The sequence below is a fragment of the Serinus canaria genome, chromosome 1 (genome assembly GCF_022539315.1).
Source record: "Serinus canaria isolate serCan28SL12 chromosome 1, serCan2020, whole genome shotgun sequence".
In the NCBI taxonomy this organism is placed as follows: Eukaryota; Metazoa; Chordata; class Aves; order Passeriformes; family Fringillidae; genus Serinus; species Serinus canaria.
In genome coordinates this window covers 7614170-7641991 of record NC_066313.1, presented here as the reverse complement: position 1 = coordinate 7641991, position 27822 = coordinate 7614170, and the positions used below count along the sequence as shown (strand labels likewise).

General features: G+C 35.2%; 1 protein-coding gene across 2 annotated transcripts in view; it reads right to left on the bottom strand.

Moving 5' to 3' along the window:
- Positions 1 to 27822, bottom strand: part of GBE1 (1,4-alpha-glucan branching enzyme 1) — a 135256-nt gene that overhangs the window by 14338 nt on the left and 93096 nt on the right. For both annotated transcript variants that reach the window (XM_050973340.1, XM_050973345.1), the window contains 2 exons: positions 4792 to 4976; positions 3565 to 3693 (listed from right to left, as the gene is read on the bottom strand). In XM_050973340.1, the coding sequence (XP_050829297.1) occupies positions 3565 to 3693; positions 4792 to 4976 (314 nt within the window). The remainder of the gene's footprint in view (positions 1 to 3564; positions 3694 to 4791; positions 4977 to 27822) is intronic.

The window sequence follows — 27822 nt, the reverse complement described above, 5'->3', positions numbered from 1 at the left end:
ATGAAGTTAAACACTTTGGCCTGATAAAATTCAGCTCAGGATGCTTCAATGACAGGTGAAGCCATTTAAGCACTCAACACATGCACAAGCACTGAGAGGGAGGGGGGCACTGTCCCTTTTAACTTCTGCCAAGGATGATTTTTGTTTAAACCACATGCAAATTTACAGATATGTCAATTAATGTTGGTTAGTGATTTTGATGATTATAAACATAAAATGTAGATTTACTTTGGAGCCAAGACAACAAACTTTGTTAAAAAAGGAGGGGATTTACACACATATAGCTTAATTTTAATGAGACTTCCAACATAGGGGAAAAATTATTTAACAGAATCAAGTGTGGAATCTCAAGAAGGGAAAAGGAGTCATTTCTGAAATCTTTAAGCCCCTTTCCTGTTTGTTTTCCATCCTTTCAGCCAAGTTCCTTTTGAATAGAGGAAAGAAGGTTTCCATATTGAATTTTCACTTCAGACTGGCCTTGGAATCTAAGCAGTAGCCCACACAATGGCCTAGGCAATACTAAAAACATACATTTGGAAACTCATGAATGGTTTCTCCATTAACATTCAAAGTCTTATCTACAACCAGAAAACTAGAGACAGCTGACCTAGATGTTGGTTGTTCATCTACCTCCAAACTGAAGCAAATTAGGCAGAAATAATTTGTTAGTTCAAGCTGCTTTTCTCATGAAAAGGCTTCTGAAAGAGCATAATTTATGAAGTAAAATTCCAGCATAAGCACAGAAATGTTTTTCTTTTCCCTTCACATAATGACTCAGAAATTGGGCAATAGGATATGCCACTCTGATCCTTAGACAGACTCACAGTGCTGCAAACCTCCTTCTTCTCCCATGCAGATCAAAGAGGCATTCCCACATTAGTATGCTGTATTTCTTATTCACACCTATTAACCTTAAGTATCAACTACCTTGATGGAATTTAGCATTTGATTGATCCTAAATTAAGTCCTTTGTCTCAGCCTGCCAGAATTCTACCAGGCAGGGACAGTTACACAACCACACTTCAAAGGGGCGTCTTTGCCTTCAGCAATCACATGCCAGTGACTCATTTAAATGACCTTACTTGCTCATTAGAAGCTCTAGATGCACGTTGTAAATGTCAGAGAGCCTGATTTAATGCGGGGATTTTTTTTTAAAAGTAGATTTTTGCAGCATTTTGATGACAATATTTGTGATTCCTCAGATCAAATCTAGCTATTTGATTTTGGATGACTCTGGTTTCAAATCACAGAACATCCTGAGTTGGAAGAGAGCCACAAGGATCCAAATCCACCCCTGGGCTGGCACAGGACAGCCCCAAGAATAATATGTGCCTGGAAGCACTGTCCAAATGCTCCTGATCTCTGTCACATTTGGTGCTGTGACCACTGCCTTGAGGAGCCTGTTCCAGTGCCCATCTGCCCTCCGGGTAAAGAACCTTTCCTAATATCTAACCTAAACCTGGCACAGCTTCACACCATCCCCTCAGGTCCTGTCACTGGTCACCAGAGAGAAAAGATGAGTACCTGAATGTCCTTATGAACTCTAAATTCATGCCACACTGGTATTCATTCACTCTTGGACTACAATGCTTTGATACATGCTATGCAAAAATAGCAATATGTAAAACGAAGGAAGCACTCTTTCCCATGACATTTTTTTTTGCTTGAGCAGTTTATGACAACATGAAATGTCAAAATACAGATAAACTAACAGCAATTCATACTGCCCAACATTCACAGACTCCCATGCTCACATATAAAATTAAGGTCTCATTCCTTGAATACCCCACACCAAAGCACAGTATCTTACAAGAACAAAGTGTACAACAGAGCAACCCAATGTCAAGGAAAATAAGTCAAGAGAGAAGATTGAAGTACAACGAGGAAGGAAAAACTGACCACAAACTGTGACTTCTCATACTCATTAACTAGCTGAATGCCCACAGAAAGAGTTTCCAAAGCAGGTGGGACATGCAGGACTGTAATTTCTACTGACTATACCTTCTCATATAAAAGTGGAATTGGGGTTGTTGTGCCAACAGCCTACATACAGAACAGCTGAAAGAATGACATTTTCAGTGAGCTCAGAACAGAGGACTGCCTACAAAAACGCAGGCCAAGCAGGAAACTCTGGACCTTTCAACCTACCTGCCAACGTATCTGAGAAGCTGTATATAAAACCAGCTTAGAGATATATATCACCACAATATATGGATAGACCAAAGCCATCCATTCAATAAAGGCACATTCAATGACCTGTGTTAGGTGCACACATTCATCTAGTTCAAGGCACAAAACAAACTTAGACCTAAGAATTGAAAGGATCATCCCCTTTCCCAACATTCCAAATATAATTCAGAAAAATGTTTAATTAAAACCAATTTGATCAATATATTATTGCCATTTGTCTCTTCTGGCTTATAACAGCAAAGGGTATCAAATTAAAAATCCACTAATTTATTAAAAGAAACAAACAGACTAATAACAAACTTTTGCTTTTGGGTACTTCCTCTTCACATCTAAGTTTCAAAAGGATCATAAATAATTCCTTTTCAAGTGAAGAAATTGTTCTGAAGATTTAATATAATGTTACCATATGTCCTAATAATAGAACATCCTTTATTGAAATCTTAGGTTAAAAGGATCCACTAAAAAACTATACACACAATTCATGGTTCTAATTGCAGAAGAAGAGTTAGGGAGAAACCTTAGATGACATTAAAACACCCCCAAAGTATTTAAAGAAAATAAATAGGGGAATTCCTCTAGATATTAAATAACTCCTTACTCTTCTCTGTTGAGCTCCCCCTCCCACAGAGTACTGAGTGCAGCTCTGGGATCCTCACAACAGGAAATTCCATGATTGAACAAAAGCAACTGAAACATGGAATTACCCTGAATGGCTGATAAATAAAGAGGAGGCTAAAACTGGAACTGCAGTGTTTTAAACTGACACAGCAAGAGTCACACACTAGGCTGTATTTGTCAAAGGACTCGAAAGAAACTGAATTTGGAAACTTAACCTCCCCCAGAAAATCAGCATTAATTTTTGGAGCTGCTAAGAATTTGGACACAAATGCAAAATCAGTCAATGACTCGAGGCATCATTTACTGCTCAGCTCAAAGAGCACATTCTCAGTCCACCCAGTTTTAAAGTACAAATGCACAGATACAAACTGCCTGATGAAGGTTTGCACTCATGCACATTCCTGTGTGACTCCATGCAGCATTATCCCACTCTGGTGGCTTTCTGCTATATATTAAAGAAGTGGGAGTTGCTTTTTCATCCCTCAACAGAATTCCAATAAACAGCTTGACAAGTCTTTAAATTGCAAATTTTACTTTTACTTTCTACAAAATTATCTCTTATGAAGAAGACTAATTTATAGATTTTTTTTGGGGTGTACACAAAGAATTAAATAAGTATTATATTGGTGACAAATTAGTGATTTCTTACCTTTTAACTACAGGTTGAATTCATATTAGGGAAAAAAGCCACACAAAATCAGCTTTCAATTTCTAAAACTTTTCCTCACAAACAGAACAGTAAAGAAAAGGATATTTTCCTGGAGTTTCAATACCCACTCTGTAGTCCACATAACTTTGGTATGGATGGAAGTTGAAAATAAAAATAAGACCTGCTCTCTCAAATGCTATGACCTTGTTGGATTCATGCTTTTCACTCACATAGGCCTAGGGGGAAAAGAAAAAAAAATCAACATTTTTTAAAAAAATATTTAATTTCTAATGAATAAAAAAACCCCAAAACTGCTTCTGTACCTCATTTCAAGTAATACAGGTAAATACTCAATGAACAGAACTAATTTCAGTTTGCATTAGTCTGCAAACTGAAATTGTTTATCTATGAAATTTCATATAAAGTTTTTGATTACTAATCTGCAGCTTACTTTTTAAAAGGCAATATAAAATTACAGAGGTAGAAGCCTGTTCAGCATAGAGCACTTGAAAAATTCTTGCTCAAAGACTGGTAACATGGTGTTGCCATCACACTTTCCTTTAGTAAAAAATGAAATCTTCAGCCTATTTGTTATGGGGATCTCATCACATATAGTATTTTTAATTCAGAAAATGAAACACTCAATATGAGGTTTTTTTGTGTGTTTTTTAGCAATCTGTGTGAGAAACAGCTTTGATAAGCCACAATAAATGGCTGCACATACCACCTTTGTTTTATTTGCTAAAGCCATTAATAAATAACTAGACATCAGTTAAAAAATCTTTAAAGTGGATTATTCATTGAAGTGGACTAGAATAAAATAATTAAACACTGAGAAATGAAAACAATTGATCTTTCATAAAGATTACAATGTGATACGAGTGTTAAAAATACAAATGCAGAGGCAGCAGGTTGATGACTGGGAGACTATAACTTAAACTAGACTCTGCTAAAAGTTTTTCCTCAGAAATGGAGTAATTATTTTTATAAAGTGTAATGTCAGAACAACTTATACTTTTGCAAAGCCATCCTTGGATTGGATTACAGACAATTTTATAGTCTGCTTTATGCAATCCACAGTTACTGAAAAAAAATAACGAAAATAATAGGAAAAGACCTTGTTATGGAGCTAAAAGGAGACTGTTTCAGGTTTCTATTATCTCTGGAAGATATTTCAGTGCCATATTTTGACAACTTGAAATATATGGTGAGGCATTACACAGTGCATAATAAAGCACTGTTTGAAATTTCAGCATGCAAATTTGAAAGTGTTGTTACTCTACACATGTACCCAACTGGTGACTAAAACTTGTCATTTTGTATGTACAGCTTACCTGGGGAGATGCAAGCCAGCCAAATCTTTCCTCCAATTTATTCATATCTCTATCAAAGGCATTTAGGAATTTATAGCGAAGGAGATCATCCTCAGTAAGATTAAACTGTCTTCTGGCATAGTGGTAGCTCTCATTATTCCCTATTCTGGGGAAGTCAAGCCATTCTGGATGTCCAAATTCATTACCTGCATTTAAAAATATTAAGGATCTGTGAAATCACATGCTAAGAATATACTAAGCCTACAAAAGCAAAATATATCAATGTGTATTTCCTTTCCACATGTTTTAAATTTCAAAGATTCTGCTTCCATACATAAACCAGTCATTTTATTATTATGCCTCTCATTTTTTAATCCCTCCCTCAGAAATTCCATTTGTGTTAGCAGGGTTGCTTGGCCATTAAAACTACAAGAGCAAAATATCCATGGACTCCAGGAGAAGTATAAAGTGATGAATTAGGAACTCCATGTTATCATGCCATGATTTAAAATTTCCCAAAACGTTTTCTGTGTGTGTAAGTGCCATTATATCTCAATGTGGTTTTCTATAGCAGTAGCTTCACAAGTCTGCCAGTCTCACCCAGATTATCTAGCCCAAAAAACTACTGACCAGACTTCTCTTGAAGACAAAGAATAGGTATATTCAAACTTGGATCACATTCAGAAAGAAGGAAACAGGTTAACATTTAGTCAAGAAAAAGTTTAGCTTCTCTTATGCAGAATCTCCAAAGCAAATCCCAGCTGTCAAAGCTAAAGATTCATTGCAAGACCTCATATGGGACTCAATATTTTGAGTGACTTTGATGTACACAAAATTTTCTTGGTTTATATATTGTCATTATTACAGATTCTGATAATTCCAAATGCACTTTTAATTTTCTAACTCATGATATAACCTGTTGTCCTGCAGACTCTCTGACATTTTGGACTATTCATTTGACACAGGATTAAAGGGTATCAAGTACCTTGCAAGTTAAACACTTGTTTCAAAGCCCACAACAAATGATTCATGACAAACATTTCAGAGATTACACAACATCCACTCACTATAAAACAGAGACAAAAACATGTACCTGGAAATAAGTATGGAAAGTAATAGAGTGAAATTTAACAGCTTTTCTACTAAAACAAACAAACCAAAAAAGAATAGTAAAGGATCCTCACATTTCCACAAACTGTTACTCAAGTTTTGTCAATGAACTGCAGCTTTGTGGGCTGACAGAGGGCAGGGATGCCAAGGGAAGGCAAGAGATTCCAGGCTGGATACCCTGCATGTGCATCCACCACCCATCTGCACTGCCTAGAAGGCCTGGAGGATACAGGCAGCAGAGACAACTGTGAATTTCAATTTGTGAAATGATTTCTGTAATTCTCTGTTTCGTGGGAACAAAGAAATGAACAGAGGACAAAGAGAAAAGCCTCATATATATTTAGGAGAGTTCTTCAGAGTGGTATCCTCTTTGTAAACGAATTGACAAGTTGTAAATTAAATTTCCTATTCAAAAGCTAAACCACTAAATTTCATATTCAGCTCAAAACTGGAGACAAATATAAAAGAATCAGAATCACAGCAGGACTTACAAAATGACCTTGGAATAATGCTGGACTGAGCTCTTAAACTGTGCTAACAATACGGTTTGGAAAATGAGGAAAGATATTGCTGCAAAACAGACACAGTATCTAAGCAAATTCAATATTCTCTGAAGAGCTAGACAAGGTATTACCTTCTTTCGTGATCTGCACACTACTGAAAAGATGAACTACATGAGATAGCTCAACTAAAGACAGTAAAAAACATCAGAAAGACAGAGATGACACATATCTGGAATTGAAAGGCAATGAAATCATACCTATTTGTTCAAGAAAGAAACAACAATGGGTGAAATAAGCAACAGAAGATAGCAAATAAATTAGACTGAACTAGCCCATCATTTCCATAGATTATTTCACTGTAAGTAGAGCAGACTTCCTTCAGGTTTATAATGTGTAATGACTCCCTCACCTCCACTTGCTTTGCCTGTTTCCCCACCACGTTAACTAGTATGGTTCCAATGCTGTTGTGTTGTCTTGGCTTTTAAAAGGAACAATATAAGTGCAGCAAATACTAAAAGCAGTCTTAATTTTCTACTATTACTAATGACTATTAAGAAAAAAAGGGAATTTAGTACTGTGCAGCAATTTGACAAAACACTAAGATACTTTCTGTTCCCAAAAACACAAGCTGAGGTCTAAAGTCTGCATGAACTTTGACAGTCTGTATCTATGAGCATCTTCTGGAGGATATGCTCCTGAGCCTTTTGTACTAGTTGCTTGCCTGTAAAAGGGTCACTTGCTTTCTCTTTATAGGAAGAAAAATAGTTTATAAATTGTAACAGAATGAACTCAAGAAGATTTGGTTATGTTTTTAAACTGTGGCATAGGGAAAAGAAAGTAACGTTTAGGATTAAGGCCATGCATCCTATAAAAAAACTCCACATCTAAAAGCTCCTTTTTTAATTGGTTTTTTTTTTTTTTTTAGTTTAGCTTCATAACAAACAATTTTCTTTCTTAGTCCTTAGGAGGGACTAAGAAAGAAAAGGCAGAGGTGACCAACACTTGCTGCTAGAGATAACTATTGGTTCACTGAATGTGAAAAATCATCTGCCTCCTTCCCCATGTTACACTTCTCATCTCTGACAAGAATCAGCAACATGCACCTCTATGCTTAGAGGCTTCTACAGTTATCAAGAAGTATAACTGGGATTTATTTTCCTCTAATTAATTTACTGTTTGATGTAAAAGTCTAAACTACAGATTGATAAGAAGCCAGCTGCCACAAATGATGCAAATCAAGACAATGGAACTAATGTGGGGGAGGCAGAGAACAAAGCTGAAATTAACTGAAGTTTTGATTAGAGAAACAAAGACAAATCCTTGAAGTGCAATGCATGCTAATTTTATCTAGGAATTAATTGAAGTTTGCTATTTGCTGCATATTGCGCACACTGGACAACTTTATTATGTACAGCATTTCCAACAAATAAATTAACTTTCTACTACCACAATTAAAATTTATGTCACCCTTGTTTATGAGGATAGAAATGCATTAACACCACAAAGAAGTTAGGCTGCTGTGAATTCTTTTAAAGTTGATCTGCACAGGTCAATAAAGTTTTCTTGATCTCTCTTCTTTAAATATCTTTAGTAGCAATTCTCTCTGAAAATAAAAGCCTAAGCAGAACTGTAGAGATATTTAAAAGATGGAGCAGGCAGTTTCAAGAGATGTTATTAGGAGTTGTTTGCATTTTGAATTAAATATGATGACACTAAATATTTTTAAAGCAGCTAAAACAAGTATTTATTTTATACAACAATGGTAAGAAGTTTAATTAGGTGTATAAGGCTAAAAAAGGTTTTAAATGATTTAAAACACCACAAAAAGATCCTATTTAAATCTGATGAGCTGGAGACTGGACACATTGGGACAAAAATTCCAACAGTTCCACCTTAAAGTACCTCTATCAAAGTATGTGGAGTTACACCAATTTACAGAAGTAGGATAATAAAGACATCAAGGAGTTGTTGCTGCTTTGAATTTAACTTCACTACCTTTGTGAACAATGATGACAGTGCAACAATCTGCAGGCTATAAATAAAATCAATGTAAATCAGATCTAGATAGCATATGGTACTTATCATGATTTCAAACAATAAACTCTTCAAACAATGGATCTTCATTTTCCCTAGTTATAAAGCTCTTGGGTGTTAAGTCATTCTGTATTTATTCATATTTGTACCAAATCTTCTTAACATCTAAAATCTTCTGCTTCTTCTTACTACCAAACTCAAACAATAAATACTATACTGCCTCTGAATGATGAGAGAATGAACCTCACTGCAAGCATTCCTATAGCCTTGAAATCCATGCAAAAATAAAATTAAGTGAAATTCCAAATAGGCTCCTGATACACCTGGGTTAGATGACATGAAGACCTTCACATATTTTTAATCCTATAGCATTGGTATTTAATGACATATTGGGTCAGAAAAGACTAACCCAATCAATTCAAGCAAACAATTATATTTTAACTTCTGCATAAAACACAGGCTAGAGGCAATCTCTAGCATGAGGCAATGGTAGAGAGGGCAATTGGTAAAGACAGTTCAGAGAAAAAAAAAGTATTTTTCTCCAATTTTCTGAAAAAAACAGATATTGTCTCCTCCCAAATGATGAAAGATAAAATCAGGATAAACACCATATTTGCTTTGCAGCTTGGATCTTCCATGTCTCCTAGGGAAGAAGGAATGGAACGTTTAACATTCCCTGTATTAAAGGATCAAAGAATGCATTTCTTCTGGGGCAATACAGTCATGAGGAAACACAAAGATGCCTCCAATGTACCCAAGACATTGGAAAGGATTGAGTCCTTAAAAAGCTTGCCCTAAATCACACAGGGACACAATACTCTGTACAGGGATACAGTTCCTGTTGTTTCTATCCTATTCCCACTTCCCATCAAGGGTTGCTTTGTCTTCTCTCATTTCCTACTGATGTTTAAAAGTTGGGAGCTATTGTACCACACAATTTTATAAACACTGATAAAACAGTTCCAGGTTCTTAAAGGAGATAATATTCCAATTGTTCTAACAAAAATTCCAGCCATACTAAATGGCACCGTTCAATTCTCCTATTTCAAACCCAGATCTCTATTTGCCAGATAAATTACAGGAAAAAACCCAAACCAAATACCAAGAAATAAAGAATTATTCTGAGAAGCACCAGTTCTGCATCTCTATTAGGAAGGGCTGGATGGCTGAGAAGATTTCTTACATAAGGAACAACCAGGCACAGACATACTAAACAGGTCATAGCATTGCTTATTGCTTACTATGACTTCCCATAGTTATAGTTATGCCCACATGCTGGTATTTAGCAGAACTCTGATTACACAGAAAAAAAACCATTTATCTGGAATAAACTAGTCTTTAGTTTAATTATTTGTAATGTTCTATCAAAGGAATACTCAATAAAATACCAGTGGCCTCCCTGACAACAGTATTTAGTTCCAAAGGGCAGATGAACATTTTCCCTTGAATGTTTACTGAGCAGAGCAAGAGTTGCTGCAGTTCATACTAACAGACAAGAAAAAAAAAAAAAAAAAGAGTACTATGAGAAGTTACCTAGGTTAGAAGGGATCCTGAGAGGATAATTATTTTATTAACATGCCCTTAAAAACTTTTAGGCCTGAAAGTTTACATTTCAGGTCTCCTTTCCCCTTGTAGAATAATGTATTTCTGACTTACAACTTACTCAATGTCCTCATAGAATATTTAAAACAATAAAGTAGCAACTAAACTCTTTGTGGTGTTTTTACACTGAAACCGTTCTCATTTTGCTGTTTCCTATTAGCTGTATCCTGGTAAAAAACAAGAGAGTGACTTTGATACTGTGACATTTCCACCAGGCTCTACGTGAACACGGCACAGTATACATTATTTAGTCAACCACTTCCAAGAGCTCACTAAAATATTTAAGAACAGAGATATTGCAGAACACATTGCAAAGGTTAAAAAAAAAAAAAAAGCCACAACAAAACAGACAAAAAATCTCCAAATCTAACAAAAAAAATACAAATCTATATCAAGAAACTTTTTTAACAGATGATGCAGTCAGAGAAGCTCTAGCAAGATCTTTCAGTTTGGTGCACTGCCAGTTATTAACTGGTACCACAACTGACAGGTTAATGGGCTTACAAAGTGAATGTAGGACAAGGCCAGAAGAAAAAGAGATCCAAGAAAGGCATAAATCAAACAAGTATCTTAGATGGTTTACTTGCTGGTATCAGTTAAAATTTCTTTCTCTAATTTTGAAAGAGCATATGTAGAATTAAGAGAAAAATATGTAAACAGAAGAAAAAGACCACTTACATAGTGTTTGGTGCACAGGAAAGTTAAAGTAAATGAAAAATGAAAGTTAAGTATTATCCTGTTCTTATTACAGGAACAAATCTAATTACTTAAATAACTATGCATTTGTTAACAGCACAAAATAAGAAAATTTGGAATTAAACTTGGAATAAACTTTAAACAAAGTAGGGGGGGAAAATCATTCTAAAATAGATGTCAGCAATCAAAACAAAAGGTGAATTGTGAGAAGCCCTGGTTTTCTTGAAACAGTACAAATAAGCCATCAGAGTATACTTCTGGCTGCACCTCTCAACCTCTTCTTACCTAATGTCCTCAAAGGAGTACATTCCCTAGATTCCTCCTAGACTCACATATCACTGCTTTGAAATTAAAGCTTCTTTCTGCTAGCTGCCTCCTGCCCTCCACCTGAGTCTGCTTCAACCCTGTCATGCTGGGAATGTATTTATAAACTTCCTAAAAACATTTGTTTCAGGAAAAAACTTCTCAAGATCCTCACAGTTTTAAACAGTTCTTGTCTACCATTGTTTTCAGTGAACCTGGGCATTTATTAAGGTATTTTCAAAACCAGAATTATGTAATTACTGTAAAAGTCTTTGAAAAGGCACAGCATCATGCTGCTACACTACTTTTGCCTCAAAGAAATGGAAAACTCCAAACAGCACCTGGGCACTGTTGCACATTTCTTAAAGAGTGCAGAGACCTTGGATGTGCTCAGTCTCGAGGCTGTGGCTGCCAACATTAAGACTTCTCTGATGCAGAAAACCAATCAATGGTATTTCTAAGCTGCCATAAGAGTTATGCTTCAATTCAGATGAGGGAATGGAATTATTTGTTTTCTGAATGTTACATAAGTGATTTGTGAATTTGGAAGGTACAATCTGTGTTTTGTTTGCAGGACTTAGCACTGTTTCAAAGAAACATGTTACTGTAATGGTTCCTGCTATAAACTTGTATATACACAAATATAAATAAATATAATATTAAAAAAACCCTAATCAGTTGGTGTATTTGTTTCTACACGCAATTCTACACAACAGCTGAAATCTTAGGTGGAACTAGCACCTAACTGAAGCCATATTTTAGATATATAAGGATATTTTCTTAAGAATTGCTTGTCCTTGGCCAAACAAACCCCAAAACAATCATGGAGAGTAAAATTCAATATCCTACTCTCAAAATAAAAGTTTATAGAAAGAAAGAAATACAAATTTTCATATCAACTTCTAGAATTCTCACACAGAAAATCTTGAATGTTAGCAGAGAATTTTACCACACTGTAAAGTGAAAAAATAGTAAAATTATTCTGAAATTAGCCACACATCATATTAGATAAGAAACTTTTTACATTGAAAACCTTTCAGGTTCCCAATTCAGCAATTAAACAACATGGCAACATGTAGTAAAGAACCTCCTGACCACAACTGTATCTTCCAATTAAATACTGTTCAGAAAATAAAGACTGGCAACATACAGATGTATTTTCCAATTGCTCAATTACTGTAGAGTTTGACAGCACTACTCCAGCATCATCTGTGTAGTGCTTGGTCAGTACACCCAAACCCATCATTAAGGAGAAAGGCAAATATTGTGATCCAGAATTGTGTATTAGCAATGTCTCACAATACAAAACATCTTCCAAATGAGAAGAGCTGCAAGCTTCTCTAACAGAGTGTCCTCAAATAATTAGTTTCAAGAAACAGACTCACTTTATCAGTGAGCTGATAAAAAAGCATAGCCCTGGCATTATCCAGCCTTCCTACTGTTCAGCAGGGCATATTTTCTACATTTTCTTTCTACAATTACTTCAATTTCACTACTTAACAGGAAGACATTCAAATTTTTATTGTACTTCTGCCTTGCAGAAAAAGAATAAACAAGACTGATGCTAAATAATCATGCACTGAGGATTCAAGGTCATATCAGGTTAAGGTTTTGAATTTTTTTGTTTGCAGCTTGGTTTGTGTGGGATTTTCGGTGTTGGTTTGGGATTCTTTACACAACAGATGAAAAGAAATGCCAAGGACTGACACTGGAAAAGATTGGCCAACTACTCCTTTGGCTTCAGGGCTACTGCTGAGGGATGAATGAAATATGAGCCATCTGTAAAACTCAAACATGCTGGGGAAAATAAAAATACAAAATCCACATTTCAAGAGTCACTTTGTCAATAGTTTAAAACAGTCCTGAGAGAAGACATATTAGCTAAATAATCAATTTTTCTATAGTTATTAAAGTAAATGTTATAAGGAGATTCACTAAGAGGACTGAAGGTGTAGAGAAAGATCTCTGAGTGTGGGCAGCAGGTAAAACCAATCTTCTTACCCTGCTACTTTCAAATGCTCATACTAAACCCTTTTGTGAAATCAATACACAGCATAAGCTGTAAGAGCAACTCTGCATAAGATATTATCTTGGGAAAGAGGGATGATAGCTACATCCAGCAGCCAGCACAAATGTTGGTTTGGTGTTTTCTAGCTCTGTTTAAAGACATACCAAAACCACCAACCCCCATACGGAATGCAGCACAACACAGCATTATGCCTTAATTTTTGGCATTTCCACTCAAACCAACACAGTATGATTGCTGGGTTTTGGAAGGAATTTTTAGCTAATAACTCAAGGGAAAACACGGGGCTGCTCAAATAAACATCTCACAGGGGTTCAGACAGATTAAAGGATGGTTAGAAAAGAACAACATTACCTGGAATAAAAATTAACTGACTATTTAAGCTGGGGAATTACAAGTCTGCCAAAAGCCTCCCTGTGAAAGTGAGAATATTTTAAGCAACCTGAGGAGAAAAGAGGAAGCCTCAAGAGTTACAAGCTCTCATTAGGCCTATGCCAAATTAAACAGTACATTTACATCATGATTCATTTGCCTTTTGCTAACTATTAAATAAACAGATTAATCAAGTACCATACCCAGTTGAAACTCTATGAAGTGGAAATAATTTTCTTATTGTTCCTCTCACAATAATTTGACTCTTTATCTGGGAAGAAAATTAGCTTGGAAATACACTGATATTCCAAAGAACAAAACTGCTGCTTTGCTGTGCCTTTCAAAAGCAGTATCTTCAGCAGATGGCAAAATTTATGCTGGTATAAATATAATTTATGTGTATATCAGAAAGTCCTTCATCAAATTATTGACTTTTTGCATTCATTGCTTTAGAGTCCTTTGCTTCCCCCCTCTTCAACTTGTTCATTGTTAGCTTCACAGTTTGGGGCTTTGTTTGGTTGGGGTTTTTTGTTGCGTGGGGGATTTTTGTTTTAAGATACTCTTGCATAAAAAAATGAAAGATGGTAAGTGGTTAATGTAAAACTCTAACCAGACATTTGAAAGCAATTTTATTAAGTCATGTTTATTTGTTTTAACATATTTCAAAAATCCTAGCATAATATTCTTTTGGTGACAGCATAGAGAAAGATCTGTTGAAAGATATCTGCTCATTAGAATCAACCATAATGAAGATTTCTAAGGTAAGATTATTTGTATTGTTGGTGGGGTTTTTGTTTGTTTGCTGTTTTGTTTTTCTTCTTTGTGGAAATGGTATTGAAATGTTCAAGTTTGGGGTTTTTTCCAGAAAGAACAGTTAGAGAACAGAAGTCAGGGTCTCTGGTATTTTGCCATGCTACAAAAAGTGCAGGTTTCAAGAAGAGTCTAATTTGCCTGATAATCAATTAAAGTACTTATGACTATTAGTCTGTACATTAAAGTCAATTGTTCTTGAACAGAAAATGCATGTTTTAAATTGAAATGTCTTGTCTGTAAATGAGATGTATTAATGAAGGTGCACAGAAGATAAAAGATAAGTGCATTAATGAGAGAAACCTCTGATGATGTAATTCTGACCTGTTCAAAGTAGTAATTGCCCTGGTCTTCTCTCTCCCTCTTACTAGACTAAGGACCCAATCTTTGAGATTTTGAACTTTTTGCAAGATACAATGCATCTATCAGACTGCACCTGAAGAATGTTAAAAATCAGAATTCACTTAAAATCATTAAGATGTGCTGCTTCCACAAAAATACTCAGTCTTGGAATGCTCACTTCATCAGATTTTAAAATGTAGCATAGATTTGCCACTGCCTCAAGTGGACATTATGCATGCACATCTTATATGAAAGGAAGTGTCATAACATCTGTTTTTTAAGCGTCTTAAACCTGATCCTTGAGCCATCCTTAGCCACATCTCAGAGTATAAGCACAAAGAAGGAAAATTAAAATATCATATCAATAGAGAGCGCGTATGTTAATAAAATTCTTTTACAACTGTTTACAACCCCAGAAGAGGATAAAGAAAGGCTGTAATTAAGAACCAGCCTCTGAAGAGCATCACCTTCTAATACTAATCTACAATTAGTTATACCAGAATAATTGCTGGTCTTCCAGTATGAGTGGGCACATGGAGACTGCAACTACAGTGCAGGCTGGGGCTGACCTTTACAAATATCCTGATGGCAAAATGGGCTGGATTCACAATGTAAAGATAGTCTTGACTCACCTGTGCATTAACCACTGTCAGCACAACAAGAAACAGGAAAAAGGGGGAAAAAAGGAAAAGAAAAAATAAATAAAAAAAAGATACCAATTAAAAAAAAAGATACCAGGCAACAATTTTTAAAGCTGAAGCAAAACCATTGCTCAGATAAAAAAAGGAATTTAAGGAATTGGTACTGATGGCACCTTTGCTGCAAGAAGATATTCAGAGCATATTGAATTACAAACCAGAAGATATTCAAAGCATTTTGAATTACAAAACAGCCATCAAAATCTATAGGAACTGAGTACAGTTATGCAGGAAGGTGTTAAATTTTTTGTTGTTGTTGTTTGTTTTTTGACATTGTTGTTGTTTTTGTTATGTAAGGAGACAGGAAAAAATAAATCTCATAATACTGAGAGAACAGATGTTTGTTGAAATTTAAAATATAATACAGAAAGAAAATAGACTGTAACTGAATGCTACCACAGCCTTTCAAAAAGCAGTTGTGGCCAAAAAAGCCCTTTCTGCATGTATTAGTTACTCCTTCACGTTCTCCTTCTCTTGTACTCCTGAAGAGGACTTGCCTTAAAAATCAGCTTTAAGAGACATCAAAAGAATCACAATATGCTCTGATTTAAGTGGCATGATTCCACTCCCCTTCCTTTGGGTAGAAAGACAAGAGAAAAGATTATGGACATATGCTCCCTAATAACAGGTCATTTGACAAAGAGATTTTAAGAGGTATTCAGAGTATCATCAGGCAGAGCTTCTGCCAATTTTTTATTTGGTCTTCCAATTTTCAGGCTTTAGTGCAGAAATTTTTTCAAATAGCTGGGAAACCCAAGTCCCACTAACACACTCCATTTCCTGACAATGGGCACCTTAGATAGGTAACTCCAGACACATATCAACCAATACATCAAGAACTCTAGTATGGAGCATATCACTGGAAAGTGATCCAGTGTTTTTCCTGACTGTCCCTGTGGTGCAGGTGGGAGGAAAAGCTGAATTTTGCATGGTTTGTTGTGGTGGCACCTGAGGAAGGAATGATCAGGAAATCAGACTGGTTATCTGTATTCACACATGACTTTTATTCAAATAACTATGGTCAAAATATGTTAGGAGGCAAGTAAATAGTTGTAAAAGAATGGTCTAGAACTGTGAACCTTTGAGATTTAACTTTTAAGAAAAAGAGGTTCACCATGAACCATCCCCTCTGTTCATTCCATCATCTCGTGCCTCTTTATTTGCAGTGGACAGCTAACCCTTCTGACTTTGAAATTCAACAATTCGCTATATGACAATTTGCAAACATGACAGTATTCACATGCTCAAAACAGATTTAAATTAGCATCAAGACCTGAATCAGCTGAAGGCAAAACAAAGCTGTGAGCCTTTACAGACAAAACTACCTAATAATTTTAGAATTTTCTTGTGACACCACGTTAATGGACAGAAAACAAATTTAGACTCGTAAATGAGAATCAGAGCAGAAATTATTCCCAGATTACATTATGGCTGCTTAAATCACAACAAAATTTTCATTTGTTTTTCAGTTTTGAAATAGGTACCTCTGAACTAGGGTACAAAATAATAAAAGCAATGTTATTTAGGTAGACACGTCTAACTTTTTCCTTGATCAACGTTTCACTAAAAACATATGTTCAGATGAATTGCTCCTTTCCCTTCCACAAAGTTTCACATAACTTCTGGAATTAATTCTGTATGCACACATTCATTTCTTAAAGTTATTATTTCCAAAAAGAGTGTTTCAATTTACTGAAATATGAATACATTTAAAGTACTACATTTCATGCTGTCATTGCATTGTACACAAATAAGAGATACAGCTTTTTTAGGGGCCAAGATGAAAATATACTGCACATAATGCTTTTTCTGCCTTTAAGACAAAGCTTCTTTGTCAAGGGAAAAAGTAAACTTTGATCTCATAAAAAAAGCCCCAACCTGCTTCCATGTCTGAAAAGTGTTGTAACAACTGTTTGAGGAAAGCCAAATATGTACAAACACTAAGATGATTTCTCCTTTCCCCCTCCAGCAAGGCTGTATGGAAATTCAAAATGACAAAAGCAAAACACAAAACACAGACAAGAAACCATTAGAGATTACTTGCACAAAGACATTTTGAATTGGACATGAAATTTCTCAGTAATGATTTTCCATTCCTTTGTGGGTTGCTTCTTTAAAAAAAATAAACTTGCTCAAGTGATAAATGCTTTACACGGATCACCTATAAAAAAAGGAGAGAAGAATCCTCTGGAATAAGTAAAATTACATCTTTATCTGCAAAAAAATATTTGCCAATGTCATTACTCATTTTGTTTTGTTCCATTTCATTCCTTTACATGGCCACATTATGGCTGTAGATTATTTCAATACTTGTTTTCTTATTTAGATCTTAGTAGGAACATTTTATTGGCAGAAAACAACTTATCCTTTGAAAACCAGCTATGTCATGGTAACAGCAGGAGGGAGGAAAAGAGACAGGGCCCTAACAGGAGCCTGGTAAAAACTTCTCCTGTTTTTAAATCCAGCCTCACAGTATCTCAGACACAGATCACATAATCCCTTTATGAACTGGGAAATAAAAAAAACAAAAATCAAAAACTGAGAGAATATGACATGTACATAGTACCTTTATCAAGATAAATTTTAGTAATTTCTACAAGCCTCTTCCTGTATTTCAGTTTCCAGAGGCAAGTAATGGATTTAGTTCTGTATTCTTATGTGCAGTGTACAAACCAAATAGCCTTCCATGTAGGCTAATAAACTAAATAAACTAAAAATAAACTAAAATAAAATAAACTAAACCCACAATCTTTCTGGCTTACAAATATAAGAACAACTAGCAAATACAAAAAGGAACTCTGACAATTTCTCTGAAAACTTTAATTATGCCTAGGCTGGACTCCACAAAAGAAAATTTTAAATGAAGATACTCCATGCTTCATATTTAATTAGGACACACTTTTCCAACCCATAAGTAGGAAAGCAGGATATTAATAAATTGCTTACTATATTTCTAAGGCTAGTCACTGACAGAACTGTAACAAGCTTAGTGCAATACGGATTTTTCTTTGTTTTTTTTTCTCTCACCAAACAGAACAATAAATTTCACATACTGATGAAATTTGCACAAATAAGGCAAGTTTTCTTTAACTCTCTTGACATTTATATGCCATTACTCTGGCATGCTCATCAGCCTGTGGGCTTTGAATAGTCACAGAATCATTAAGGTTGTCTGCAATGTCCATCACTAAACCACATCCTCAAGAGCCATTTCTGATAAACACCTCCAGGGATGGTGACTCCACCACTTCCCTGAGCAGCCTGTTCCTGTGTCTGACCACCCTTTCAGAAAAGACGTTTCTTAATACTCAATCCAAATTTTCAGTGTAACTTGACAGCATTTCTTCTTATCCTATCACTTGTTACCTGGCAGAAGAGACCTGGCTACAACCTCTTCTCAGGTGGTTATAGAGAGTGATAAGGTCACCTCTGAGCCTCCTTTTCTCCAGACTAAACAAAATGTATTGAAAAATACAGAGTTTTAAAGAATTACCAATTCAGATATTCAAGCAGAAATACATAAAAGCTGTTTAAGTACAGCTAAATAATACACAAGGATAAAAAAGCATAGTAACATAAGTGAAGACATATGGAAAATAGAATATACATTAACATAGTATTTTGGTATCTATAAATAACTACTACTTGGACTATGTTAGCTTAGATGAAAGAAAAATGTGAGCTCTGGAAGTCCACCCATGTTCAGACTTCTGCATTTTTCTTTTCACACAATATTATGCACAATTCATGACTTGCTAAAATGGCAGCTACTAGGAACTACAATAAATACACAGTCATGAAAAGAAACAAACAAGAACAGCCCAGCTTGAACCAAGTTTTTTGTTTATTTTTAGGAGCTCAAGATAAATCATGGAAAAGCATGCTGCTAAGCCAATAGTGTGTATTGATACATGTTAATATTTTCTATCAGATATCCTTTTTTTCCCCCCCAATAATATTTTGAAATAAGACCATACATTTCTCCATTATGAAGATAAAGGTTGTGAGCTTAAACTGCAAAACAGCTGACCTATAATACAACCATCCAGATGATCCAGGCTTTCCTGCAGTATTTTGTATTAACAGTTAGCTGGATTAAAAAAATATGAGAAGCTTAAGGGAACTCTTTCATAGTCTAGAGATTGACTCTTAAATCAAAAGTGAGTGGATTACTAGATTGTTTTTAAATAATCTCTCTAGAAATGCCAGTTGAGAAGATAGTCTATGAAAATACCTTGCTTGCAGGACTTGCTCTGAATTGCACAAAAAGATCTCAATACTTATCCCAGCTGATTAAAAGTTCTAAGCTTCTGGCTGTAAAGACTGCACTAGTACTTTTGGCTTTGTGAATAATCCTGTTCTCCTTGAGACATTAGTCACTTGTCCTGTTATTCCTCCTGCCCTGCAGTTTTATGTAGTACATTATGACAGAAGCAGTGGTTTATATTTAGCAAGGCATCCCAACTCATAAGGTACTGTTTGGAAAAAAAAAATCTAACAAAACTCCCGACAAAATTCATTTTCTTTTCAGCCAGAAGTAATTTAATTGTGTTGATAAACTCCCTAATTTACTCCACTATAAATTCCACCAGTATTTAGATCAGATACAGAAAGACATTTTTTGCTGTGTGGGTGGTGAGACGATGGAGAAGTTGCTCAGAGAAGTTGTGGATGCCCAATCCCTGGAATTGTCCAAGGCCAGATTGGATGGGGCTCTGATCAACCTGATCTAGTGGAAAGTGTCCTACCCCACACACAGCAGGATTGTTGGGATTGATGACATTTAAGACCTTTTGGTTGCTTTCCTTCGAACCCACAACATTCTACAATTCTATGGAATTTGAAATTGAAGATCTCAAAAGACACCTGAGAAAGAACAGGTGAACATTTATAAAAGATGTTCTCGTGCTAATATGCTTTGCTCTGCAGACTTTACCACTTCTCAGAAAAAACAGAAAATACCTTGTCTCTTGAAAGTCAATGCAAATTTAACTACAATGTTGTTCAAATTCTTATTCTAGCAAATTCCTCTCTGTGTGTTAGACTGATGGCCTCAAAAAATTAGGACAATGAGAAGATTCTAAGCCAATAACATCTTGCAAAAATAAGCTCTTGAACAAATAAAGATGCCTTTTTTCTATTCCAATGTCATCACAAAGTGTTATCTCAGCTTAAGCTACATTGATTTGGGGAATTAATGACACTACTGAGATGAAATCATTTCAAATTACCTCAAATGAATGCATTAAAATCCAAATTGGAAACTATGCCTAAGGATCTAATAAGACAGGCTTTCTATATACAAAATGTGTCCAGAGCAGTCATGTCTCAAACCAGCAGCTCCTTCCAGAGTAACACATGGGGTTTAATTCTATTTGGCTCTGCACTGCCCACAGAAAGCAGTCTGAGAAAGAGCAATGTGCCACCTAATATAGGCTTGAGATTACCAGACCCCTCTGCATGCTCCTACACCAGCTCACTAGAGCCTGATGTTGCTAAATTACTTGATTTGGATCACCTTTCTCTATATCTCTTTAAAAGCCAACCTAGGAAGTATAATCAGGAAGAAATTTTTTGCTCTTTGGCAGATGGCTTTGAAGAAAATAGTTTCATTTTTCTCTCAGCCCTTTCCAGACTAGTGGGTACAGACAGACTGCAAAAAGTAGAAGTAAAACACACCTGGGTGTGGTAAGAGGCTGCTGCTGCTTCTTTTCAGCATTGGGGGTTTCAGAAATAAGGAACTTAAAACAATTTCTGATAAATTATTATCATCAAAATTGCATGTAACACAGTGAGCAGTAGGGAGAAAAAAGAAAAGTCTTAACATCTACATCCTGTTTACCCCTGCTTGAATGGGTATGCTTACCCTTTTTTCCTGCTCTTAGAACACAAAGTTCTTGCACAGATTTAGTTTTTCACAGGCACACCACTTCTGTAGACACCTGGCATTCAGGAAATGAATGACCTCCTGCAGTAAGCATTTCATTAGTGACACTGACAAACTCAGAAATCAACTTTACTCATCTGTTCTGTTACATAGCAGAGGCCAAGTTCTACATGAAAACTGTAACTTATCACATGAACTTATTGTGCAAAGTACAAAAGACAGACTGCCCCCCTCCCCCCCCCCCAAAAAAAAGTTCACTCTCTCTCAAAAGGAAAATTATAATGGAGACCTGAATTCTGGACTTCATTTTTACCCATAGGTCAACTTAGTATTTACTTGAAAACCTGAAAATATTTTTTATTTTCTTTAAGTTTAGCATTGTGTCTTTCAAACAGGGATACAGAGCACTAAAAGTAGAAGTCTGAGTAAAATCATCTCAAAAAGACATTTTACATACCTTCCAAAATATGAAGGCTCTTCTGAAGTGCTAATGATTTACAAATTGTTCATAGATTGAACTAAACTTTATGAAATTTTTAAAATCACTGTAATATGTAACAGTTTAAAGCACTTCAAGTGTATAGAAACAGAAGATATTAAAAGCATTTTGTTTGAATCCAAGTAAACCACAGCAAAGGAAATATAAGATGGCTATGTTTAATTGTTTAAACAATGAATAATATGCAAAGTAATGTTTACACACATGTAGATAGAAAAATTTGCATATGTACATATAAAAATTTTAACATATATTATAAAATTTTAAAAACTTAGCATAGTTTCATAGTACCTAGCAAAAATATTCTGTCTTTTACTCAAATCTTAATTTTGGACAATGTTGATGTTTAATCAAAACAGATTCTTAGGTACAAAATTGTATGTTTATAGGCACAACTTCTCAGAAATTTAGGACATGATTTTAGGACAGAGCTTTGACAATGGTGCTTAGATTCTGAATTAAGAAAGTAATAAAATCTAAAAGTGAGGTAAATCTGTTGATTTAAAACTTATTTGAACTTAAGGTGAAGAGAACAAATACAAAATATACTTTATTCTTTGGATCTATCTTTAATTATTTTTTCCATAAAAGACAGCTAAGTAAAACTAATCAATGTCATGTGTAAATAGTTTAATTAGAATTTATTGTAAAGAAATTCTGAATCTTATAGCTGTAGAGAGAAAAAGAACAAACAACTATGACAAGAGAGAACAACAGCTATGTCCTGTAAAGTCAGAAATCCAGGTGTGAAAAAAGTTTTTCAAAATGATATGAATTTGTCATCATTTCTCTAACAAATAACATTTTTGAATAACTGAAATGAGAAATTCCTCTAAAAGCCTGTGCTGAAAGTTATAGTATGTAGTACAGTTATAATATATAGTGTAGAGTTATATAAAATTATAATATATGGAGGCCTATTTCTGTGTTCTTCAAAACAAAAAATAAAACAATAATAAAGGAAAAATAGAGGCTGTCATACAAACAGAAATTAAACTCTTATAACTTAAAGATTTATTTTACAACTTTGTTTATTGTTCTCACATCACATCAAGTATTATATTTGCAGACAAGGCTGCATGCACTCACACATTGATAGTGGAGATGTCCCAGGTCTCAACTGTGAGCTTTACAAATCATACAATATGCAAGGCAACAGATGGAGCCCTAGGAACAAAGTTTGAGACACTAGCAGAAGTTTCAACAACAGTATCCCATGGTTAAATGATGCTACTAAGAATAATTATAAATAAAATCATTAAAATTTCAAGAATAGCAGTCCCATCTTTAAAAAAAAAACACCCGACACCTTGGATGTACCATAAATCTCCCCTGGTAATGCAATCATAGCCAATACCCAGCAGATGTGGGTACAAACTAAGGAAACATCAGCATTACACTGAGAGAAAAACAAAGTGCCACTCATGCCAGCTACCTCCATTAAGGCTATTCCTCTACAATCCTGGAAAATCCTACCTGGATTTCACTCCATCAAAACAGCTGCAGCAACTGTTGGTTCTCAAGCAGTTCTGAGGATGCTGCTGACTGTGAAGGTTTCTGTTTCAAGGTTTCTGCCTTGAGAGGTCATAGTATGGACAGGGATGCACCACCACATATAGATTATTAACATACACCTATATATAGTGCTTTATTCCCTACACTTTCAAGGAGTCAACCCACAAAACAAATTCCTAATATTGGGACATACTTAATTTGTGAAGAGAGCTGGGATAAGACAGGTCTGTGTGTGTGATTTAGTTTTGAATTATGAGACAATCTCTCTCTTTAATTGTTTTTCTCCCAGTCACTCTAATGTGTTTTGAGCCAGTGTAGAAATGAAGCTTGCTTCAATCAACTCTAAATGAATAAATATTAACAGCTTGCACCTCTAGACCTTGCAGAAGAGACTGTCAAAGTGATTTATGAAGCCTAACATATAAATTTGGATTCTTCCCATTGCCACTTCCCAACCCAAGTTGTGAGTGGGGTTGCATATAGGATATTATGCTACAAAGTTGTAGGTGGTCTTTCACTAAGTCTCTAAGAAACTGTAGGTGAGATTTCAGATTACACCCTCGCTTTCTACTTTAAAGAGAACATAATTGTTTTCTGTCAGGCTGCCATGGAATTAAAGCACCTGCTGGAACTGGCAGCACATTTGTCACCTATCCTAGGCAAGCATATTAAGAAGGATGACTTCAAACTACCTCTCCTAAAGCTGCAGTCTGTACCAAGTGAGCACTTCAAGGTTGCTTATCCAGAGGAGCTGACTGAAGTGAGTGAGTTTAAAGAGCATATGCCCTCCCACTCTTCAGAGTAAGGTCAACCCTGTAACCATTGCACAGATGTAAGATGCATAAGACAGTGAACAGAGAAAAGTGTCAAAATGCAACAATGCCAAAGAGAACCAAACTCCCTTAGGTTTAAGCTAAGTATCCTGTTCTTGATACAATTTCTTTTTCATCTAGAACAGCTAGCAATAAAAATAGTAGTTCAGGTTTTGTTTTAAGTAACATTCCTATTTATATTGTCAGTTATGCTGCACCAATTAATATTATTAAAGAAAATAGTACACACCTTTCTCACACTGATATTGGTGCCACTGATACAGTTTTTGTACCATTCCTTTTCTTGTTTGTCATTTTTTTTAAGAGCTTGCTGTTATGAAACTCTTTAATTAAGAAGTAAATTTCTAAAAAAATAATCTAAGTTTCTCTCTCTAAAATACTCTGAGGAATAGATGATGCATAGCATTTTACTTTTAAGGGCAAAGAAAAAGCAAGGTTTTATCAAAGAAACTTTTGTGCATGAAAAAAAAAAAAACCAAAACAGAGAAGGTGGATAAAAATGCTGTGTAAATGAACTAACAATTGGGAGAGAAAAAACTTAACAGACAAATTAGATAGTAGTGAAACAGGTGAACATCAACCCAAACAGTAACACTATCAGTCAATGCTCATGATAGCAAAAAATGTTCTAGTTACTTCAAATCACTTCTAACTATATACATATATATAGTCTCAAAAATTGTTTTTCCGGGAGTGAATCTTGGTCTCCGGAGTCTTAATTAAGAGTTGTTTTACTACAGAAGAGTCATGAAAAATAGTGCTAGAGGTTCAGGTAGCAACTAATCTCCATTTAAATCAATGGATTTGAGCTTAAGCCAGTTTCAAAAAAGAAAAAAAGAACCAAGGAAATGATTGTCAGCAAGATGAAAAGCAAGACCCTATAGGGGCATAAAACAGTTAGTATTTGTTCTGTGAAGAATCTCAAGGACCCAAAATGCTATTTTAGGCCCTTTGGGTATGCATATTCTGGGCAACAAAACAACAACCCTCCCTAGTCTAAATCTAGACACACAGATGTATCTTACAAGATAAGGAGAGACCATGGAAACAAGTCCACTGAAGAAGTGGCACAGCTTTTTTACATGTCCTGCAGGCTTTCCCTAAGTGCAAGACAGATGCAATGAACAAGAAAAATACAAAAGGAACATTTAAAGAAAAACACTTAACATTGTCTACAGCTTGTCTTCAGGGGCAGAATGGAAAATGAAGCAAAAAGAAAATGTAAGGATGTAGAGACAACGATTTTGTAGTGGTAAATTCAAATATTACTTTCAATAAATTTGTGTGAGTCTTTATTTACACTGAAGTTACACATTGCTGGGTAACAACAGTGGTTGCTTTATTTTCAGCTGAGATCAGAAGATTCCTGTAATACTCTAGAAGTCTTATAACAACTTCCTTTAGTGCTTGAGGAATTATGCTCAATCTCAAGCACTTTTGTTATTTTGTAGGGGACTAAAACTGACTATAAAAATTTTTGTCAGATACAAGTTTTTTATTTTTGGATTTGTTTTCAAATCCCGATAGTAGGGAGGGCAGAGATCTATGGCCCTAAATATTTTTGCATATATTTTTCTGGTTTTAAGTTAATTAGATGTGTATGGCATTTCAATATCACTGTAACTACAAACAAAAACACTTGAGTAGGGAGAGAGAGTTTTTTTCTTATTATTTACAATTAAAAAGGCTACTTTCATTATTTAATATACACACATTGTAACTACTTGAGCCTATAAGTGTCATTAAAGTTCAGATGTTTGCATGTGCATTGTCTATGTCAAGGCCTTCAAAGAAAATTAGTAAAGAAAGAAACCCCTTAAGATGCACGTGTGCTCTCAACTAAAGCATTGTACAGGAGAACTTGGAATTTTTGTGACTTCCTAAAATTTTGTGTCAACTTCTGACTTATAACTGGCCTGTCTCAGTGTTAAAATCTGTCTGAAACAGGAGCTGAGTTGCACAAACTACAGCTACATTGGCATTGTTGCTCTCTACCTTCTCTGAAAAGAGAAAATTTGACACAGAAAAAGTTTCAAAACAATTGCTACTTTTTTCTATTACTATGAAACAAACTGGCCTTCCAGAGAATGCATTCACTGCTGCAGGACATTCATCAGTGTTATTCTCATTTTCAGCCAAGCATATGGAGTTTCTCCTTTCCTAGGTTAAGTCTTCCATGCCAGATGCACACAAGAAGCCTGAGAGATCACCTGGAAAGCTGCACATAAAAACCAAAACACAGACTGGAGGAAAGAATGCTCTCAAAGGTTTTTGTTACAAGGGAACCAATTTACTGAAAGGACAGAAATTTCCTATTCACATTTAAGTTTGCATACAGCACTTACTGCCAATAGAGGGATATAAGCAAGTGGGAAGAAAAATAAGTCTCCAGTTGAAAACTAAACATCCAAAGAATTATGACTTTCAGAATTTTTGCAGTGGTTTCTAAAAGATACATGAAGTAGGACAGAGAACCATCCAGTGTGAAAAGTGAGAAAGATGAGAGAAAGCCACAATCAGTGTTTGATGCACAAACTTCTGTCAGCAGGAATCTGCTTGCATGTCTAGAGCTCAAATGATGCTCCAACACAGGTGTAATTAAATATTATTCCAGATTTTCAAAGAAAAATTCCAGGATATATTTGAGAATACAGATTTCCACTCCTGACACAACACGTTTTAGATGAGGTTTCTTTTTCCTTAAGGTGAACAAAGCATTCAGAAAGCAGGGTGTTTCTTTGGTGGGTTTTCAGACACAGGAAGTACAACATTCTTAATGGAAGGATCTAGGGAAGCACAGAGGCACCTGGAATACCTTCTCCAGGCACTGTGAAAGAAGATTTCAGCCCCCTACAGGAGGCTTCTCCTGCTTACCTTTGGCATGCATACAAACCTGCAAGTTAAAGAACTCATTTGTCACTGTAGTTGCTTAATTAGATAGCATGTTGCAACATGCATTTTAAGTCCACAGGACTGCCAGCATTCTGAGTTTATAAGTTTTCTCCTCCATCAGTTATTACAATCTTTCCACCTTTTATATATAGCAAACTATAATGTAGTTACTGAACCATTTGCAGTACTCAGAGATACCCAATATTAATTGCTCAATCAGCCAGCATTGACACACTGGATTTAACATGCCACATTGCATTACTGATGATATTTCTAATCTTACTAAGTCAATCTGGGCCAAAGACACCTGCAGTGTAAGTGGAGTATTTAGTAAACACCTGTTTCCTTAACTATTATGGTATCACTAGTTTGAATGGAAGCATATATCTCATACCTTGAACATTTTGGTGCCTGATTGCACACTTCATAAATATTTATTTCATTAACTCTTTTTTTTTTTTTTTTCCCTAAGAGTGAAGTAAACAACCTGCATTTTCTTGGAAATAATAGTTTTACTAGTATTGCATATGGTGAATTAGTTTGCTCTGTACTGAAATTGCTTCAATTCTTTTTCAGAAAATCAAGACAGCATTTTCTGAGTTTTCTCCTAATACAAAGAAAGAGAATATGTACCAGCATAAGTAAACTTAAATCTAGTGTCACCATAGTCTTATGTTCTCCAGATTTTTAATCAGAAAATATGATATTAAATACACCATTATGGAAAAAGGGCAATATATATCAAATGGTCCCCTTAAACTTTATATAACAAAACATTTAACCACAGAAGTAGAAAATAGTAATAAGAAATTTTCTGTAATTTTCAAGTGTTGCATTATCAGAAAACTGAGATGGTGCTTTTCTAACAGGCTTTCAGCACTTTGGTTCCCCATGAGACTATCATAAATGCTATACAGAACTTTTCAGACC